General features: G+C 34.0%; 1 protein-coding gene across 1 annotated transcript; it reads left to right on the top strand.

Annotated features, from left to right (window-relative positions):
• The first annotated feature begins 6 nt into the window (after positions 1-6).
• Positions 7-12,613, top strand: MOB1A (MOB kinase activator 1A). The gene is made up of 5 exons (XM_006905190.3): positions 7-134; positions 3,564-3,657; positions 4,980-5,113; positions 8,681-8,844; positions 9,942-12,613. The coding sequence occupies exons 1-5, from the start codon at positions 89-91 to the stop codon at positions 10,017-10,019; spliced, it is 516 nt and encodes a 171-aa protein (XP_006905252.1). The 5' UTR covers positions 7-88; the 3' UTR covers positions 10,020-12,613.
• Positions 12,614-15,107: the final 2,494 nt, after the last annotated feature.

Below are 15,107 nucleotides of genomic sequence, written 5' to 3'. Positions count from 1 at the left end.
GAAGAATATCCCTGAAGGGTCTCATCAGTATGAACTCTTAAAACATGCAGAGGCAACTCTAGGAAGTGGGAATCTGAGACAAGCCGTTATGTTACCAGAGGGAGAGGATCTCAATGAATGGATTGCCGTGAACAGTAAGTTTTAAATAACATTCTACTTTGCTGGTTTATAGGAAGATTTTGCTAAAATTTTGTTGTTAATGAATTTTCTTTTACAGATACAAGGTTTGTAATATAGTAGATTATCTGTAAAGAAACACGTAAGTACAAATACATCCAAAACTGTAGTGTTCTCTTCAAGATACTTGGTTGTAGCTTTTGTGATTGAGTCGAGAGACCTGAACAGAAATGATGAGTGCTTTGGAGTAATTTCTGGGGAGAATGGAGCTGAGTAAGGTCAGTAAAAAGATTGGTAAATGCAAAGATTCTACCTGTGTTAGTCCATGACTTTGTAGGATAACCAATCTTTAGAGTTGTGCTCCTATTTCCAACAACTCTCATCTGCCCATGTATACAGAAAAGTCAGTTGCAATTTAGATCATCAGTCGATTGATTGTTGTGATTTAGGATTAGTCATAGGAAATTGAGAGATTGAGAGAAAATGGAGGGACCCATGAACTGAAAGTCTGACTTCAAGAAAGCAGGGGTATGACATGGAAGGGAATGCTGAGGCTAGACATTTGAATATTAGAGTGTATCATTTCTGAGATAAGTTCTGGGTGATAAGGTTTAAATCTATGAAGAATTTCAGCTGTTACAGGAATTTTTTAAACTTTTTCATGGAAAATTTCAAATTATAAAAGTAGAGAAACGGGTACATCGAATTTCCAGGTAGCCATTAACCAGCTTCAACAATTATTGATTCATGTTCAGTTCATGATTTTTCTATATATTTCATCCTGATTAATTTGAAGCGAATCCCAGATATATTATTTTATCTATAAATACTTCAGTATCTAAAACAATTCCTATTTGAAAAATCATGACAATACCATCATTCCTCTACATTATCAAAAATCATGACAATACCATCATTCCTTTACATAATCATGACAATACCATCATTCCTTTACATTACAATATCTAATCAGTGTTCATATTTTCCCTGATTATCCTATAAATGTTTCTTTTTATAAAACATGTGGTTAGCTTGAATCAGCATCCAGGAAGGCCTGTACATATATTTCTTGAATCTCTTAATAGGTTTCCCCTCATAGTCTTTTTTCCTTGTTTTGTTGTTCTTGAAGAAACCAGTTCATTTTTGTTCCAGTGTGAATTATCCTCAAGGCATTCATTATGATGTTCTGTTCCTCTTATTTCCTCTAGAATGTTAGATCTAGAGCAGCACTGTCTAATAGAACTTTCTGTGATAATGCAAATGCTGTCATATCTTTACTGTGGCCTTTTAGCACTTGAAATGTGGCTAATGTGACTGAATTTTGTATTTCAACTTAATTTTACTTAAGTAGCCACATGTGGCTAGTGGCTACTGTATTAGCACAGATAAGGAGCTCAGATCAGTCAGATTTGATTTTGTTGGTTTGTAAGGCTACTTCATAGATGGTGGTATATACTTCCAGTCGTGTAGATACTCCCATAGTGTCTAGTTGTCTTTTATGTGGTGTTAATCAGCTATTGATAATTGTTGACTTGGTCAGCACTATCTGATAGAAATATAATGTAATCTACAAATGTAATTTAAAATTTTCTAGTAGCCACATTAAGAAAAACTTTTTTCAACTCATTAAAAAGCCATTATTCATATTACTAAGAGAAAAAAAACAAGATGCAGAACTATGTAATATGTTATATTTTTGTGTAAAACAAGATAAACTTAGGTGGGAAGAAACAAAAAATTAATATAGTAGTTGCTTGTGTGTAGGAGGGGATTTGGAGTGGCTGGAATTCAGATTTTTTTCACTGCATGTTTCTGTATATCTTGATATGTGGACCATGTGAAGTATTATGTATTAAGAAAAACTTTTTTTTAAACCTTATTCAAATTATCATTTTTTTTATTCTGAAGGCATCTATTGGCCTTTTAGTCTTAGATTTTCCTTTGAGACTTATTGGTCTAGATCAGCTGTTCTCAGTTCTTTTGGTCTCAGAATCCCTTTATCCTCCTAAAAATTATTGATAATCCCAAAGAGCTTTTCATTATATAGGTTATATGAGTGATACTGTGTTAGAAATTAAAACTGAGAAATTTTAAATACTATTTTAAAAATAGCAATAATAAACCCATTACCTGTATGTGTGTGTGTGTATAAATTTTTTTAATGAAAAATGACTATTTTCCAGAATAAATTTTAGTGAGAAGTATGGCATTATTTTACATGCTTGCAAATCTTAATGTCTGGCTTAATAGGAGAGAGCTTGGATTCATTTGTCTGCTTCTGCATTCAGTCTGTTGCGATGTGATTATGGAGCCTCTGTGCCAACTCCACTGTGCCTCCTGAGTGAATGAGAATGAAAAGAGCAATTAAAAGTGTTCCAACCTCACAGGTTCCCCCTGAAACATGGAATTCCTAGACCACATTTGGAGAACAGCTGCTTTAGACCAATAAACTAGCACACTACCGGGCATACTCTTTGTTTTGAATGAATATTGTACACTGAAGTATTACTTTCTTAGAAACATGACTAATTAAGAGAAAGGTTTATAAAAGGGAGTTTTGTACAAAATTCCTTTTGACAAATTGAACTTTTTAATCTGTTTTTTAAGAAACTCGAAAAGCCCTAGTGGATTTTTAGGTACTCGTTTAGACAGGGAACTAAAATATTTTTGAAAACTTGTGTGGTTTTAAGGTTTATGTGGTTCTCCTTGCACAGAATATGTTTCACTCAGTGAAGTTGTTTCACTCATTCCCAACCTCTTCCATTTTCTTCCAGATCAAGCTGAAGCTCCTTTAGGAAGTACTCCTTGCACCTCAGCTCCTCAATATGTTGCCTTTTCTCTGAATTCTTGCACTTATTGTTGGCCTTTGGGTACTACCTTATATGTTGTATTATTCATCTCTGGTAATTTTGTTCTTCCTGTTAGTTTGGAGGCTCCAGGGCAAGGGACATTATCCTCTGTTTTTTATGTCCTCAGTATGCATTAGGCCTCAATTCTTTATGATGAATTAGATTTTTTAAATACCTATTAATAGCAGCTGATACATTGCCTACCTCATAGTATATTCTATAACACTTTTCTAACAAATGGTATTGTTTGGTCCAGATTAATAAGAAGCTATGGTTTTTTTCATTCCCTAGGATGGAATCAAATTATATATGCTAATGACATAATAGTCAACATTAAGTTAGAATTATCTCTAATTTTTATTTTTCTGATATTATATGCTGGTGAAAAGCTTAGGATATTAAAAGCGAATATATGTAAAAGATTAACTTAGATATGACAATGTACAAAGAGAATTTACAGTATCCTGGATTATTGAATTTCTCAAGGATTCAGCCAAAAATCGCAATGCATTATCTATTTATCCTTCAACTGACAGGTCTGATGCTTTGTTGTTTTCACACAGACACTTTAATACAATTCTGCTATTATCTTTTCAGCTGTAGATTTCTTCAACCAGATCAACATGTTATACGGAACTATTACAGAATTCTGCACTGAAGCAAGCTGTCCAGTCATGTCTGCAGGTCCAAGGTACATATTGCTACCTATTATATAGGTATTTGAATTACTAAATAAAGCTAATTGCTGATTGATAGAAATTAAATAATGAAGACTTTGTTTTTCTCTATTTGCTTGTGTAAAAGCAGTTCAATTTTACGAGTTCTTGAATACTTATCTATAAGCTTTTAGTTATTATTAAATACTTTGGCATTTGGTACTTAGTGTTTTATTTTGTAATTGCATTAGAGTAAGTATGAATGTTCAATTGTAGGAGTAAAAGGAAAAAAAATTTAGTTAGGTTTATCTGGCATTGCAAGTTATTTTTTCAATTTTATTAACAGTATGGTTCTGTTTCTGGTTTTTAAATTAATTTCTTGAAAGTTTTTGGTTGACTAATATTCGATTAGTTTTTCTTGTGGTTATTCAGTGTTAATTACTTCTAAATTGTGCTGCTTTTGTTATCTGGCTTAAAGATGCTAGATTTTAACATTTGACTATAATAAATTTCAAGAAATATTGAGAAAGAGATGGAGTTCTTTGTCACCCATAATATCCTCAAGGTATGATGAGATTAATGTTTTAGTGTGTTTAAGTCTTTCCTATAGCAAATGACTGATTTTATGTGATAATAGATGGTATCAAGATGTTTACCTCATGGGAAAAAAAGTCCTTTCTAAATTCGCTACAGGTATAAAGGATAAATAGGTCCCCAATGAGTTCATAGTCCAATTATGATTATAGTATTTTAGGAGAGATGTTTTATTTTGTGTTGTTTCAAGTTTTATTTTTCAAACTTCCTTAAAAGAAATTTAAACAAAATAAGTAGGAAAATTAAGCATACCTATGGCTTAAACATTTTACACAGTGAAGTTTTGTGTAAGTCTTGTTAATCATTCTAGCTCAGCAAATATGAATAGGAAAAAGGTGGCATACCTAAGGATATTTCTTTACATCCTCTCCAAGAAACAGGATTTTATAATCTTGACTCTATTGGTGATAATTTGATGGCCAAGGATCTCAGAATGTGGTGATCCATCATCCCCTTCCCCAGTCCTCAGCACTCTCTGCCTAATAGACAAGAATGCAGTTCCTTTATCTGTCCCAGGGCTCTGTCAGAAAACATCTATTCTGGCACTGCCAGCTGCCACATTATCTTCCTTTTCTCTTCCAATTATAACCATCACATTTCAGAATAGTTCTATAGGAAACTCACCGTAACCTTCAGTAGAAGTTTAGGTAATTTACTAAAGGTTTATATAACTTCTGTTGACAAAATGTGAACCTACTTTGATTACAAGTTGCAATTTGTTAATGTTTTTGAAAACTATCAGTAAAATCTTTTTTCTCTTCAGATATGAATATCATTGGGCAGATGGTACTAATATTAAAAAGCCAATCAAATGTTCTGCACCAAAATACATTGACTACTTGATGACTTGGGTTCAGGATCAGCTTGATGATGAAACTCTTTTTCCTTCTAAGATTGGTGAGTTCGGGTTATAGAACTGATTTTCTTTTAAATAATTAACATGTTCTTTTTAAAGCTCTATCACTTTAAAAAATGTGACAGATTGCTAAATTTCTCTCCAAAAAGATTATAAATGTATACTCCCTTCAGACATGTTTGTATCTGCCTGTGTTTCTTCACCAGTAGCAGTTGTTACTCATTTTTTAAATCTTTTATAATTTGGGAAATTTAAGGTACATTTAAAAAATATTGATGAGATTGAGCATTTTTTGGTTTATTGATCATTGTGTGTTTTCTGTTTATATCCTTTGTTCATTTCTTTGTATGTTAAGGATCTAGCTCTTTGTCATACATGTTGCGCGTATTTTTCCCAAGGTTGCCTTTTGTCTTATTGTGTTTATGAGGTGTTTTTGCTACATATAACATTCTTATTTTATCCTATTAATCCTTTCTTTAATGATGTCTGGATTTTAATCAGTGATTAGAAAGGTTTTCCTTACTTCAGTATTATAAAAATATCTGACCATATTTTCATTTAATATTTTTGTGGTTTTGTTTTTACATTTAAATCTATCAGGAATTTTTTTTCTCAATGTTTCCTTCATTTTTTTTTCCAGTTATAAATGCTAGTCAGTTTGTCCAGTACTATTTATCAAATACATGTGTCTTTTCTCCCAATTATCAAATTGCCACATATTTTGGAGTCTCTTAATCTCTTTATCTGTTCCTATAGAAATGACGGTTTTAATTAACCATAGCCATGTACCTTGGAGCATCTTGTAGGGCTAGTCTCTTTTCCGTGCTCTTCTTTTTCAGAATATTCACGGCTATTCTGGGATATTTGTTCTTCCAAAGAACTTAGAATCATTTTGTCAAGGTAAAAAAAAATCTTTGTGAGATTTTGATTATGGTTTCATTCAGTTTGTAGATTAATATAGGGTTTCTGATTCTCTTGACAATACTGAGTCTTCCTAGCCAAGAACAAGGTGTATTTCTTCATTTATTCATGTCTCTTATTATTTTCTCTTATAAAATTCTATAGTTTAGTTTGTGCTTATCCTTTGGGTTTCTTAAGTTTATCCTAGACATTTAATATTTTTTTTTATTGATATCTGGTTTCCAACTTGTTACTGTTTAGTATATAGAAAAGCTGTTGATTTTTATATAAATGTTATAGTTGACCATCAGATTTTGGTTGTTTCTGTTGTTTTGAGTTGGTTTTCTTGAGTTTTTTAAGTATAATAATTTTGCCTTTTTCTTTCTAACACGTATTCCTGTGTAACTCTTACCTAACTGCACCAGCTGGTGTATCTACCGAGCAGTGCTGACTTACGGTGATGATGGCAAACATCTTTTTCTTGTTATTTTTTATGTGAGTGCTTCTAGTATTTCAGAATGAAGCAGGAATCTTGCTTTTGATTAGAGGTATGTGGATTTAAGTCAGGTATGATCATAGAGTTTTATCAGATATTTTTCCAGTATCTGTTGTTGATGGCTATAAGGTTTTTAATGTTCTCCTGGAAGACTATTTTTTAGTTGCTAATATTTTTATTAAGATTTTGGCATTGGTATTCATGGATGAGATTAGTCCTTGTTGTTTTCGGTTTAAGGATGTCTTATGAACAACACATTGTTGGATTCTGTATTGTCTGTTCGGGCTGCCATAACAAAAATGCCAGAGGCTAGGTGGCGTATAAACAATAGAAACTTATTTCTCACAGTTCTGAAAGCTGAAAGTCCAAGATCATGGCTCCAGCAGGGTTGGGTTCTGGTGAAGGTCCACTTCTGGGAGCAGACTGCTAACTTCTTACCTAGTCCTCACATTGTAGAAGGGCAGTCTCTCTCCTTCCTCTTTTATAAGGGCACTAAGCCCATTCATGAGGGCTCTGCCTTCATGACCTAATCACCTCCCAAAGGCTTCACCTACTAATGCCATCACCAGGGCTTAGGATGTCAACATATGAATTTTGCAGTAGGGAGACACAAATATTCAGACTATAGCAGATTCCTTTTTTTACAGTTTAATTACAAGCTTTTTCAGGAGAAAATTTTGTATCATATTGTTTGTTTGCCATTGGTCAACTTTTTCATTCTATTAAACCTTTTATTTTCTTTCTCACAGATTCATTATTGTATATTGACTATGCTTGAATGTTTCTGTTAAACTGAGCTTGGAAAAATTGCTTAGATTAAAACATGATATTTATTCATTAAAGTTTTCCTCTTATGGAGGATAAAGAGTACTTTTAGCTTTATTCTATTTTCTCAGCTTCCCATTTTTTAATAATTTATCTTAATGTTCTGGAATTCTTTCCTACTTCATTAGGCTATTATCCACATCTTTTGTCAGTTACTTATTCATATTAGATGAAACTTTATTTTTAAACTAGTATACCCAAGTTATTACTGTTCCTTTTATTATCAAGATGCCTATTTGTAAATTCTGAGAGAAAAGGAGTTTGACTTAAAGTACATCTTTTCAGTACATGAACACAAGAGCCAGTTCAGAGTAACATACCCATGAGTTCCAGAATAATGTCTGAAAGGGCAAGTTGTTAGCTAACACTTGGAGGTTGGGGAAACCCTCAAGAAAATCAGGTTATAAGAGCAAAATATACTAAATTTCAAGCTGTTAAGGACTGATTGAGAAATTAAAATGCAGGAAAGGATAAAGTGTTTTAGCCTTTATCCATTGAAAGATTAAAGAAGGAAAATGTTTCAAGAGTAATGTTTGGAATAGATCTCTAAGGCCAACTAATCTAGACTATTTGCAAGCAGGTGCCTTCTTGTGGGTTTATTTACAGTGCCAGTTGTATTGTCCTTCTTCTGTCCCTGCCTTCTAAGATACTTTGGTCTTGTCAACTAATATTCTCATAAATGTAAACAGTCACATCCCTACCTGCACTGTTTGGAGAGAGATTACCCAGTTTTTTTAGGGAGGCGTTTATTTTCTTTGAAAAATAGGGAGCCTACCCTTCCTTTTTCAGAAAGTATATCCCCTTCTTAGACTACAGGAAAATGAAAATAGTACTTTAAAAAAATTAAAAAGTTGGGGACTCCTAGTTTAAGAAAGAAAACTGGCTCTTCAGAGTAATTCAGAAGATAAAATACTTTTCTATCTGTAAACAGTAGATTATGATGACTCAGGATGTGCCTTTAATTTTTTTCTTTTGCTTAGGAGAGTTTCCAGTCCCGGTTGAGTGTGCAAAATTTATTTTATAGTTACAAATTACAAAAAGTAAAATTTTCTATTTATAGTCAAAATACTTATTCTTGTTGCGTTTAATCTTAGAGAGAAGCTCTTCAGTGTTAAACATCAAAATTATGTTTATTTTAACTTTGATTCAGTAGCAGCTTATATAACTTTTGATAACCTGTTCCTGCTATTCTAAGGCAGTCAGAAAAAGCGTGATATGTGAGCATACCTCATATACTTAGGTTTTTCCCTTGCCTTTTAAAAAATGTGTAAATAGGCTTGTGTTGTGAATGTGTGTTTGTGTTGGAGTTGTTCATGGCCATGCCTGAAATTTCTGCTGTTCAATTAGATAAAAAGACTAACAGATATACATGTATATTTGATTATAGGTGTCCCATTTCCCAAAAACTTTATGTCTGTGGCAAAGACCATTCTTAAGCGTCTGTTCAGGGTTTATGCCCATATTTATCACCAGCACTTTGATTCTGTGATGCAGCTGCAAGAGGAGGCCCATCTCAACACCTCATTTAAGCACTTTATTTTCTTTGTTCAGGTAAGTTGACACATTTGGCTTGGTAGCTTTGATAAGGAGCAATTTATAGAGTCTTATTTAGAGATGTAGAGCTAAGTATAGCAGGGTTCTCTTTTCCACATTGTTTATTTCACTGATATACATAACAGTATAGAAATAATCACACACACTCCCCACCTCCCCACCCCCACATTTGGGGCTTTCTGCCTCTGGCTGCCCAGGTCTCTGGTTAGGATATGACCTAAGACAGTTTGTCTGTACCCTTCTGTTCCATCACCACTGCTGGGTGAAAAGATGCTTTGAAATATTTCTGCAGTTGGGTTGTTCATGAGATGTTTCTACCTGGAAAAGAAACTTTTGGAATAACCTGTTAGTTGCTATCATGGGTTAAGTTTCCAGAAGTCTCACCTCAGGCCAAAACTTTTGAAATCAGCAGCTAGAAACTTAAAACCGAGCAACCCCCTTCGGAAATGTGGCTCGTTGTCTTATGGGTCCTTAGTTGGAACTGGTACTTTTTAAAATCAAAATAATTCACATTGTTTCAAAAAGATATCAGAGAATCAGGACTTCTTTAGCCTCACTTTAAAGATATATCATTCTATGTGCAAAATATATAAGTATAGTATGTCCAGATAACATTTTTTGGTGGAAAAACTAGTAGCGTTATAGAAAATACTGTGTATTGCAGTTCTGTATGTCACACAAAGGGGAATGTATTGTACTCTTTCTATTTTCCTTCTGAGATTGTTGCATGGCATAGATAGAGGTATAGTATAGATATGGATGTAGATATATGAAACAAAAAGATCCACTGCCCCAGAGGTGTCCACTATCAAAGGTCCAATGTACAGTTTTCAGATGTCTTATAAATGCAAGCATGTACAATTTTGATTTTAATGTTTTACATAGTGAGTATCAAGCTAATACGCACAGTTACTTATTTTGTAAGTCTCCTATATTTTAAGAAAAGGAATAAAAATCCTGTTTTAAAATGGTCACAGATCATGCCATCATTCTTTTGGATTTCAGAAAACTAGAGATTGGAAATTTCTCTGAATTACATTTACAGAGTTTTAACTTCAAATCTATTTTTAAATTTTATTTTTCTTCTCTTTTAGGAGTTTAATCTGATTGATAGGCGTGAGTTGGCACCTCTTCAGGAATTAATTGAGAAGCTTGGATCGAAAGACAGATAAATATTTCTTCTAGAACACAGTTACCCTCTTGTTTCACCTACTGCTAGAGCTCTCTCATTGCTATCTGTTATAGACCAGTGATACAAACTTTAAGAAAACAGGATAAAAAGACACCTTTTGTCTGTGTCTGCTGATAAAAATTGTCCTAAAGGTAGGTCGGCCCAGTATCTTCAGAGTGAGAAATTCAGGACATAGCCACATCTGAGGCACTATGTGACCACTTCTTTTATTGTCACAGAGTCACACTTCTGTTACATGTGATTATTAAACTGTAGTTTATCAATTTACTTATTATTATTTTTTTTACTGAAGAAAATGATTTAAACTGTTTCAGGTTATAGCATAATGTATATTAAGAATTTCTACCAATAATTTAGTAACAAGTTTCTCCACAAATTTCCTAACATACTTAGATTGGTTTTTTCCTGCCCCCCCCCCTTTTTTTTTTAACAAATTAGACATTTAACAAAAAGAGACATTTTTAAGTTTCCTTAAGATTTAGAACATTTGTGTCACTTTGGATAATCTAGTTTGAAGTTGTTGTATACTAGTGTTTTTATTGATAATACATGTTTGTATCTTTTTTCAAAATCCATGATTTCAATGTAAATCATATGACATGTATGGGAGTAATCAGTTATTTCTAAATGACTTTATTTTTTAATCTTTATTTGGGATTTTATTCACATATGAACCTATCTAAATGTTTGGAGTATAGTATCAGAAATAATTTTTTAAGGCATCTTATAGATTTGTATTTTGAAATACTTCATTCAGATTAATTTTAATAGGTAGCTTTGGCTGAGGAAAAAAACTTCCAAAAAATTATGACAAGTTCAGATCTCAAAATAGTGATTTTCATTCACGTTGCCTTGAAAGGGTAGGAGAATGGAAGAAAGTACCCATGAGCTTCCTTTTTTAAAAAATTATTTCTATGTTTTTATTGTGACTTAAGACTTAGTTAACTGAATAGTGTAGAACTGCACGAACTTTATCACAATAAGGATAAAACTTAAGGAAAACCGCAATAAAAAAGGCCTTGAAAGGTGTATACATTTTATAACACAGCTAAAAGTTTGGTGTGTTACCTATTTTTTAATTGTGTGTGTTTATGTCTAAAGGAGATAGACTAGGAGGAATATGTAAAAAAAATCTTGTGTTAGTAGTCAAAGGATGGATTGAACATCCATAAGCGTTTTATCCTGTTTTAATTGTTTTTGTATCAAAACTTGAAATTATTCTATTTCTATTAGGTAAAGAGAATCTTTCCCTTTAGTAAGAAAAGATCTGATTTTCATTAGGTTTCTAGGATTTAGTAATCTCTAGTTGACTGTTGAGGCACAAGTATACTCAAGCCTTGCCAGACTCCCACCACTTTAAGTTCATCAGCATTGTTTCAGAGCTGTGACTTGCAAAGTGCTCACCAACTTCCTTGATGGCTTTGAAAAAGGTTAGCCTTGATAGGGTTTTTTGTTATTTATTTTTATTATTCCATCAGAGTTTAAAGAAAAGAATTGCTTAGAAACTCCATTTTTATAATAACTTCAATAAATTCTTAAACATATATGGAATTTTAAAGGCAACAAAACATTTCATCTGATTTAGGTGGAAGCCATACCTCATTGTTTCAGGAATTAAAGAGTGAGATAATCACTTATGAAAAAAAGAGAAAAGCCCTCTATGAGACATTCCACAATTCATGGTTTAAGTTTATTCAAAGGTCCCTGTCATCCTGTCTGTATGTTTATGTTGATCATTTACAAATAAGCAGGTTTCTAGATGTGACCTAAAATGTTACTGCATCTTGACTTTAAACCTTGTTGACTTTAATTAAGTCTGCAAAGAATGAAATTGGATACTCAACTAGTGTTGTACCTTTGTCATCTTTTCTATTTTAAATATTCTCAAAAGGGTGCTCACTTTTCTCCAGTTCTTTTCAGTGTAGAAATCCTCTCTTCATGACAGCCCCAAAACAAACCAAAGATGGTCATGTTAGAATAGTAGTAAAGGCAGCTTATTAATGAAACAAATAACATTGTTGGTAATTTGAGACTCAGAACGGACTTTTTAAAACAAGCAAGCAAACATTACCAGGTTCCCAAACTAATCTGGCTTAACCACCAATGCAGCTAAATATTTGTATTAATGTTGTTTATATCCAAGGCTAGGGAGTTGAGGGCAGAATTGGAGGAAGAGGAGAGAATGACCCCTTACTGACTTCACTAGAGGGCCAATATTTGATAAGAGTTGGAAGAAATCAGTCTGCCTTTGACACCTCTCACTTTTGATTTATCTCCCTATTGCCCAGGGTCTGCCTCTTCCACAACAATCTCTCCTGTGCCCACTCCTAATCACAAGTCATCTCCTCTGTCCAGTTGCTGTGCCTCACACCTGATAACTGTCATGGGGTGGGGAGTGTTTTGTACATTATGCAGTTAATCCTTTGGTGCTTTTATTTCCAAGCCTTTAAAAAAACTTTGGCAGTGATGTGCATATTTTTGTTTAAATATTGAAACTTCCTTGTACTACTTCCTGTGTTGACAAACAGATGTATCCTTCTCCAGACTGAATAAAGTGATTTTAGAGGGCTGCCAGCTAAGAAAGTATTTCCTTTCATCTTAGACTTGTAGAGTCCTAGCTCATGTAGCTGCCTGCCCAAGAAATGCAAATCTGTATTCATCATGACTCTGATAACAAAAGGAAAGTTTTCCTAGTAGTGCAAAGCAGGAGCAATCGTGGTAGTGATATTAAACTTTTGCAAACATTGTTGAGGTTTCCTGATTATACCGTTGGCCTTTTCTCTGAGCAACAAGGTTATACTAGAAGTGGAGCTTCTGAACTTAACACGATTACCTCAATAAGCATGTACAAATCAGGCCCAAAGAGGATGAGTCCGAGAAGTTTGTTTCCGAGCAACCCCAGTCACGACGCTGGTGTTAGCCCTGCCTGGTTCTCGGAGGCTGTCTCTTTGTAGAACTCTGGCCTGAAAAATGCCAGCTGGGACACCAAACTGAGCGCCTTCAACAGGGATGTCATTTCCTCTTGATATCTATTTAGTAAGAGCATTTGGTTTATACTGTTACAGAAATCTGGCAAAGAGGGAAAATAGCAGTACTGCAGTCTTCCTGTGTTTTTGTGTGATATTTCCGACAGTTAAGGCTTTTGGGGGATGTTACATACGATAGCAGTAATTTTACCGAAGCAGCTGCATTGAAATTCACTTTTTTCTCTCATCAGATTCTATTTCAAACAAGTATTCTGTAAATCCAAATGGATTGCCAGTGTGCTATAGATTTATTATAGAACAACATTCTGTGTTTGATCTACTTCAAAAATAGCTTAAATAGCTTGCATAAGTTAGTCTTGGTTACCACCTAAAATATTTTTAAATGTCCTTTACATGAAAATTTGTGTTATGTTTTTAAACCTTTAGGGGCTTTATCTATTTTTCTAAGTCATTTAACTGTACTTTAAAAAAATATTTTGTATCTACTTTTGTAACTCCATCAGAATAAAATATATTAAAAAAGAAATGACTGATTAAAGTATTTGTATAACTTGAGATTTTTGCAACTTCTGTGGAAAGTTGTCTTTATCATTTAGTAGCTAATATGTTTTCTTAATTCTTAGAAGGGAAGTTCCTAAATAAACTTCGCTCCTGACCTGCCTCTCAGTCTCTATTCAACCCTCTCCTATTCAAGCAGTGTCGTAACTAGATTGTTCCTCCTGCATGCCATCCTCTGCACGGGCCACAGAGTAATCTATTTAGGGATCTTATAATACCAGCATTCCTCCCCGCCACACACACACACACACACACACACACACAAGGAACAAACTATGTCTCTGATTACAGTGGCTAAAACTTATCCGAGACAAAAAATAAGTAGTTTCCTTCCTACCATGCTAAACAAGCTCCTGACCTTTTATACACTCCTGGCTGTGAGACTGAGATAAAGGAAGAAGAGAGACTGGCCTCCTTAATTTTTCTGATCTTGATATTGAGTGCTCAGCATATCTGAAAGACATTCCCCCTTCCCCCAGGCAGCCATTTTTCATGATTGTAGGAAAGAGTTCCTTTTAGAGGACCAAAGTATAGATAACTAATTTTAGGTAGGTTCAAAATAGTGCTAGAATTGTTTTGATCTCTTTTGAGTAAAGTTAAAATTAAAAACAATGTGGCTAAACAACATGGGTTAACATTCACTGTGCATAAGATATGGTTAAGTTACAATCAGTTTTGGAGTTTTTGGACTTATTTCGGTAGGCTTAATATTGATCATGAAAATGTTAAGTTTGTAAGGATGTCTAAATAACTAAAATTGAAAGCTATTTCAAACATTATAAATAGTAGAGTAACCCAAATAATTTTTGTAAGAGCCAGTCGAGCTTCAAAGCTACACAGCCAGAAACAAAAATCCAAACCTCGCCTTGGGCCTTCTCTAGCAAATAACCCACTTTGCTGTGGGAAGAGGTCTAGGCACTACAGTCTGCACTGCTATTGCTGACCACTAGATGTCAATCTCTGTCTCAGCTCCTCCCAAAAACTAAATCTGTCCTGAGGAGAATAAAGGGTTTTACTTAGCACTTTCTTTTGTGTGTCTTCCTAATCAAAAACTTACGTGGATGCTTCTGGCAGATCCTAGGTCACATATCTCTCTCCTAGCTACAAGAGAGGCTGGGGAAAAGTTACTGGATTTTACTTGAGGGTTCAGAGCTCGTAGCAAAATTGTTTAAAAGATACTGGATGGTCCGAAAGCTTGGATTGGCTACTGCTCTGTGAGCTTTTTCTGTTCTCTGAAAAGATAAGGGGTCTTCACCAGAATGTAAGTATCTGAGTGTACTTTTAGCTCAGCTGACTTTTTTTTTGTAGCATATTTGCTAAATGAAGTAAGTAGATTATTGATTCAGATTCTGGCCAAGCTCCTTGTGGCTGACCAGCACTTTGAATATTCCTTCTTTAGAGGAACATACCTGTTTTAGGGGAGTTCTTTAGCAAGTTATATCATTTAATCCATAGAGCAACCCCACGGAGGAGGTGGCATTTGAGAGGTATGTTAGGAATTTTTCAGTGTTTTTAACTCACAA

The sequence above is a fragment of the Pteropus alecto genome, unplaced genomic scaffold (genome assembly GCF_000325575.1).
Source record: "Pteropus alecto unplaced genomic scaffold, ASM32557v1 scaffold100, whole genome shotgun sequence".
In the NCBI taxonomy this organism is placed as follows: domain Eukaryota; kingdom Metazoa; phylum Chordata; class Mammalia; order Chiroptera; family Pteropodidae; genus Pteropus; species Pteropus alecto.
Note: the sequence above shows the minus strand (reverse complement) of the source record. Positions and strands in the feature narration are given on the sequence as shown.

What these genes read in the sequence shown, in the direction of transcription:
- MOB1A (XM_006905190.3), top strand. Translation starts at nt 89, where the DNA reads ATGTTACCAGAGGGAGAGGATCTCAATGAATGGATTGCCGTGAACA. An exon ending in GTCATGTCTGCAGGTCCAAG is followed by an intron (nt 3,658 to 4,979) that starts GTACATATTGCT and finishes TTTTCTCTTCAG; the next exon opens with ATATGAATATCATTGGGCAG. An exon ending in ACTTTATTTTCTTTGTTCAG is followed by an intron (nt 8,845 to 9,941) that starts GTAAGTTGACAC and finishes CTTCTCTTTTAG; the next exon opens with GAGTTTAATCTGATTGATAG.